General features: G+C 34.2%; 1 protein-coding gene across 1 annotated transcript; it reads left to right on the plus strand.

Moving 5' to 3' along the window:
- Positions 1-2001: 2001 nt before the first annotated feature.
- Positions 2002-6042, plus strand: LOC136826490 (gamma-interferon-inducible lysosomal thiol reductase-like). Its single transcript, XM_067083687.1, has 5 exons — positions 2002-2102; positions 2770-2916; positions 5184-5312; positions 5480-5626; positions 5878-6042. Exons 1-5 carry the CDS (start codon positions 2049-2051, stop codon positions 5968-5970), a joined length of 570 nt encoding a protein of 189 aa, XP_066939788.1. The 5' UTR covers positions 2002-2048; the 3' UTR covers positions 5971-6042.
- Positions 6043-6544: the final 502 nt, after the last annotated feature.

The following is a 6544-nucleotide window of genomic DNA, read 5'->3' on the forward strand; positions in this document are numbered from 1 at the left end:
TTCTTTTCTTACTATTAGTCACATTATTCTTCTCATCCTTATTCAAATTAGACCTTGAATAATTTTGATTTTTCAAAAAGATACCACACTATGAACATGATACGAAGACGAAGTACCTAAGAGTCACCCATATCAATGTAAGCCTTTTCCACAAAGAGGGAGAAATATTGCCCTCAAGTCCAGCAAAAACCATGCAATAGTAACAACAATGTTGCTATAAACTGTCATCAACCTTTCCTTTTCTTATAGGACATATTAGCAAAACTCTCTGAATATGAACTTTCAGAAGTGCTGCAGAAACTGAAAATGTTCTGTAGTTTTCTTGCTTTTCCAAGTTATTATTAGAGAGCCGAGCTCATTGTAAAGTTATATAGATATCGCTCGTTTGAATACTATTCTTATTCAGCTTCTCCATACTTTAACACTGAATTCCTCGGGCAATTTTGGACATAGGAATTCGAAATTGGCAAGCCATAGGACTATGATGGGAAAACAAGAGTTCCAGTGTATCACCTGTAATTACAGTGGCATTTTCTGTGAGAAAAAACTGAGATATTCTTTCTCCTCGGTGTGATAAAACCCACTGAAGGGATACCTTATGTTTACAATATACCTTGAATATAGTTGCACTGTACTTAGCGGAAGTCAGGGAATTGGCTTCTGTCCGATTGTACTCTTCTTTTGAACATTTAGCTTACAAAAACCTCGGTGAACTGCTTGAACGGTGGTAGTCCATTATTATTATTATATTATTGTTATTGGAGACGAAAGTGACCCGCCCTGTGTAATTTTTTGAAGTACATTTCTCTTAAATTGAATTTCGTTTCAAATGTTTCTGCTCTCTATCAGAAAAACTACATAAGAAGGGTATTCTTTGTTTCCTAAATTTATTTTATTATTATTATTATTATTATTATTATTATTATTATTATTATTATTATTATTATTATTATTATTACATATGGCATGTGCACATTCCTTAGAATAGCCTATAAATCTATTAAGTTGCTGAAAAAATTTTGTCAAATAAAACTGCTAATTATGAAAGAACATTACAACCTCTCTTAAACTGACGAGAATCATGATTCTTAACACTGCCGAGAAGACTTCGAATTTTACGAAAAAGTGACTGAGAGATCTTTCATACTGTGAGGATGACTCCGTGGTACCGTTGTAGTTTACGGATGCTGACACTCAGCAAACATAGTAACAGGCACTAATTCCATAGATACAAGCACTGGAGGTGTTAGTGAAAGCTTTCAGTTGAAACACATTTGATTGAAAATGTCCAGTTGGGATACCCAACGTTAATGGAGCATTGTGATTTCCATTGCTATGGAAAAAGAGTCACCTCAAGCAATTTCAACTGTAAATTAAACTCCTAGGTTACTGCTGATGTTTAGACAAAAGAACAATATTCCAACGGTGATAAAACCGAAGACCTAGAGCACGTGGCATCGACAATATCAGGATTGTATTTATTGGAAACTTTGTGTAGAATGTCTCCTTGGAAACCGTAGATAATATGGTTCTGAAGTGGTCTGTAAAACTCTTGGCGTAAGGAACATATGAACACGACAAATGGAAGGCTAGGAAGAGAGTTGATTTGGACATGGTACTTAATTATTTTTCACTGGATATATCAACGAATGACCCAATCAAGAACTGTCAAAACCATAAACCACTTCTTTTTATATTAGTTACAACAAAGAACAGTACCAAAAGATGCACGATTTTCATATTGTAATGTCAAATTGTGAGGGCTCTTAGGCTGTAGAATACAAAACGTTACAAGTGTAGGCTCACTAAACCTCCACCAACACCAAATGTGTGTACCCAGTCACTCAAAAACCTCCTGTGAAGTAGTTCAAGCACGTCATCACCGCCAGAATAGCGGAGTTCATTCATAAATGCCAAAGTAGAATCAAAATCATTTGTATCTACTGCCAAGGTTTTCTTGAGTATAACTTGTAAAATCAGCAAAAATTTCATTTGCAGGACATAACATCACCATCATCAAGTTCTCATCGAAGAACATCAGAGCAACGATGAATTTCTGCCTCTTGATATTAGCTGCAGCTTCGTCTGTACAGGCCTTTAAGGTAAGATCCACTTATAACCAGAAAAATTGCTGCTCTTTGTTCAATAGCTAGACATCACGAAAATATAGAGTAATATAATTTTAATTTTCATCATAAACAGCAAAATCAACATAATCATTTGCAGATGTTTACTGCTTATATGACCGCTTGATGTTGATAATCTTCACATTGTAGTTTTTCAATGTAATATCTGTCCACAAATACTGAAAAAAAATAAGCTAGAACCCACTCTGTTAGGTGAATGCCATAGCTGTTAAAATTCGTCAACTGCCATTTAGTGGTGCATCCAAGCTTGTATTTTTTTAAGTACATGAGACTAGGCTGGAGAATATTTTAACTTCTTGTCATTTTGAACAACAAATATACTATCGTTCCAAGATTTTTTTTTATTTATCACCATTTTTAAAATACTTTGGGTTTCATTATTAGAAAAGCTCGCTTAGAGGTTTCGCCTGTAATTTTTAGTCAGTGAGAAGGAGATACCATAAAAAAATAAGAAGTTCCTCAGAATTTGGGACAACATAGTAATAATTCTTCAGACTACGTAAGTTTTAGACAGTGGTCAGTTACAAGGAAAGGTAAAGCACAAACACTCATTGATTGGTGTACACACGAGCAGAGCAATACTTTTTACTATTTGTATAATCCTTTCCCACTATTTGTCCAGTTAGAAGCAGAGCCAGTGAAAGTACTGGTGTATGATGATCCCGATTGCTATTGGTGTCAGTTGTTTGTGACTGAACAGCTTTACCCTACATATAAGGAACTTGGAGCTATCATGGACGTCGAACTTAATACATATGGCTTCACCCAGGTACGATATGTCTTCCGAAATTGCATTTTGTGTTGTTTCTTATTTTGTTCCGTGTATATCAAACGTATATATCTATTAATTTCATTTCTTACACAGCACACTTGCTGTAAAATGGAAGTGATTTCAGAGAGAGAGAGAGAGAGAGAGAGAGAGAGAGAGAGAGAGAGAGAGAGAGAGAGAGAGGGGGCGTGTGGCGGGGATCACAACCCCAATATTATTGTCCTTACTTAATCAACGAGGAAATCGTGCAAAAGAAATTCCATCATCTTTACATATCATTCGGTTTACATACCTACAAAAAGCTTTTGTCTTCTTCCAGAATACCTCAAACGTGCTCCTTTTCCATCATTCTTTCTCCTCCCATTTCCTTTTCGTAGTCAACCCACCTTGATGAACACTGGTCAGTCTTCCCACTCTAACCACATTTTTGTTTCTACACAGTCATCACAATTAAGCCCTTCTTTCTGTACAGATGCTTTTCGGTCACCTCAGGCAAGACGTTTCCACTTTTTTCATACAACACATTTAGCATTCGCTTCATTAAAGAAAACCTAGTTCAATAACGTTCATGCTTTGGTTTCATATATATATTTTACTTTTCTTGTATTATCATTTTACCCTTCCTTTTATAAGTTCATATAATATTCCCTTCTAAATACTGCATGAAGCTACACATCAGTTCTCCACAGCCCATATTAATGCTGCTGTTCGCCATCACATTCCGCACTTATGAACCAATTTCTAAACTACCTCTTTTAATACACACACACACACACACACACACATATATATATATATATACATGTATGTATAAATGTATGTACTAGGCAACTAATGTCATTAAATATCGTGTTCTTTTTGTCATAGAACAACTTATACCCAGAAAATTATAATTGACAGTTGTTTCTGTCCTGGCCAGGGAGCGAATGGTCAAAGTTGATCTCTGGCCAAGGCAAATGCACTTATTCATCATAATTTCCCTTGGGAGTAAACTATTCCCAGGGTATAATGAATATAATGAATTTTGGTATTTGTGGCTTAATATTTGTGTATATTTATATATTTATCTTCTGACAACTGATCCTGGAAAAGTTACAGAAACTTGCATAGGAGGCCGCTAGAATTTTTTAAAATCTGGTGGGTCCGTTGTCCGAGCAAAAAGACGTCTTCTTAGTAAATATGTCATAGGAAATTCTCTTTTCTTCTGACATAGTCCAATCTTTTGTAATTGTATTCTTCGATGTTCATTGTCATTTTTAGTTCAAGGTGTTTAGGATCACTTTTCCTTGTGAAGCTATAAAGCAATTTCCACAGATCAATACAAAATATGATGTTAAATAAGCAATAATGCTTTGTAATCATTTTCCCCTTATTCCTGATTCTTGTAACTACATTTCCTATTCCAAGGTTTTACTGCTTTCACCTGTATTAAGGAAACAAACGTAATCCGACGTTTCTAATTACCATCACATAGCTTTGTCTTCTACTGATGTTCAGTTATTCAAACTCAAATTATCTGTTTTACTTAAACACACTGAAGCGAACAGGTTTTCTAAATCACTGGTACAAGTAGATAATGCGTGATCTCCTTTATATATATATATTTTATATATATATATATATATATATATATATATATATATGTATATATATATATATACATATATATATATATATATATATATATATATATATATATATATATATATATATATATATATATATATATATATATATATATATATATATATATATATATATATATATATATATATATATATATATATATATATATATATATATATATATATATATATATATATATATAAATGAATTTTTATCACATCACCGTGATTCATATACAAGCATTAAGTTACAAACGTCCTTTAATTCAATTCGCTCTATTTCGGAAATAATATATTTTCATATACTACCCGAAGGAATTTTTAGTTGATAATAGGCCCACGAGACGACGAACTTATTATCAACTAAAAATTTTTAAATGAAAAACATATATGAAAATATATTATTTCCGAGGTAGAGCGAATTGATATTAAACGACGTTTGTAGCTTAATGCTTATATATATGCGCGTACTGTACACACACACACACACACACACACACACACACACACACACACACACACACATATATATATATATATCTGAGAGAGAGAGAGAGAGAGAGAGAGAGAGAGAGAGAGAGAGAGTAGCTGGAAATACTACTTGTTCAAAAATTAATCACTTTAATTATATTCCCAATACAGGAGCCTTATCAAGCTAAAGAATTCATCAACAACCGAATTGTGGAGTGCGCTCAAGTTTATATTCCTGAGACGGGAGCGTTCTTAGATTTCGTTGCTTGTTTTATGCCCGGTGTTCATGATGGAGCAGGAGTAAGCAGCCTAACGGTTCTGATTTTTTATTTATTGTTCATGATAACCATAATAAGTCACTTGATACAATTCACAAGACTTACTTCGAAATCTGTTGATTGTTTTCAGGCTATGAGATTAATCTTTAAGTAACAAATCTTTTGCTGTATTATTCTACTTCTAACAAGTGTGCCACCAAAGCTGGTGTTGAGTGGGATCCCATCAGGACTTGTGCTGAGGGCGAGGAAGGAAAGAACCTTCTGCATGATGCAGGAGCTCGGGAGGACGCGCAGCAGCCTTCAGTTCGGTTCTATCCCTGGATTGCTATCAATGGGGTGTGTGCTCTTGTTCTGTAATGAACTCATTTATTAACTTTCATTATGCAATCTACCTTATTGTTTTTATATTACAGTTTCCTTCTAACAATATATTCTGCAAAATTTCTCAGATTAGATAAATGTTGCCTACTTTCCCTGAATTCCTTCAGGAAAACTTAATTTCAGACCTTGTTTTCCTTTGTTCTTATCCGTTAAGATAAGGTTCTGTTATGTAGCAGGATTTCATTGCCTTTTTTCTCCGTCAATAGGTGGGTCCAAATGCAGATGCTCAGAATAATCTGAGGGCGGAGGTCTGCAAGGCTTACGCAGGAGTGCCACCCCCAGAATGCAGTAAATTCTGAAGAGGTTTTGTTAGAGTCTTTTCTAGCTCATATAAATTGGACTAAGGAAGACTAAATATAACCTAAAAAATTTGAAGTCTTTGTAATCCTCAATGACCAAGCATTTGCGTTGTCTTACATTATTTTTTCTTAGAATGACATATTTAACACTAGTTGAGATTTTGTAGAATTTATTTCTTAACAGCAAATAAACTTTCATGTGTTGCTTAGAAAAAGTGAAACGAAAATGAAATTCCGACAATTACTAAAAAGTAAAGTTTACTAGTATTTGTAATTGAATTATGGCAGAAAAATTCCTGCGTGCGGGTTTTTGCTTCACTTTTGTACCAAGAAACTCTTCTTCAAAGTCAGGGACACAGTAGTTGAGCCTGGAAAATTGTTCTAAATATTTGTCTCAGCATTTTCATAAAAAATAGTTATTGTGCTCTATGTGTCTTTGTGATGGCCCCTCTTCCATCATTCACCATTTCCATACAGAAGGCTTTATACAGTTTTGAATATTTGGAGCAAACTTTTTTGGGGTGGAAGGCCTGGTGGATGGGTATATCTTCACCATATTTCAAGGGCAAATAAA

The sequence above is a fragment of the Macrobrachium rosenbergii genome, chromosome 41 (genome assembly GCF_040412425.1).
Source record: "Macrobrachium rosenbergii isolate ZJJX-2024 chromosome 41, ASM4041242v1, whole genome shotgun sequence".
Lineage (NCBI taxonomy): Eukaryota > Metazoa > Arthropoda > Malacostraca > Decapoda > Palaemonidae > Macrobrachium > Macrobrachium rosenbergii.

What these genes read in the sequence shown, in the direction of transcription:
- LOC136826490 (XM_067083687.1), top strand. Translation starts at nt 2,049, where the DNA reads ATGAATTTCTGCCTCTTGATATTAGCTGCAGCTTCGTCTGTACAGGCC. An exon ending in ATACATATGGCTTCACCCAG is followed by an intron (nt 2,917 to 5,183) that starts GTACGATATGTC and finishes TTCCCAATACAG; the next exon opens with GAGCCTTATCAAGCTAAAGA. An exon ending in CCTGGATTGCTATCAATGGG is followed by an intron (nt 5,627 to 5,877) that starts GTGTGTGCTCTT and finishes CTCCGTCAATAG; the next exon opens with GTGGGTCCAAATGCAGATGC.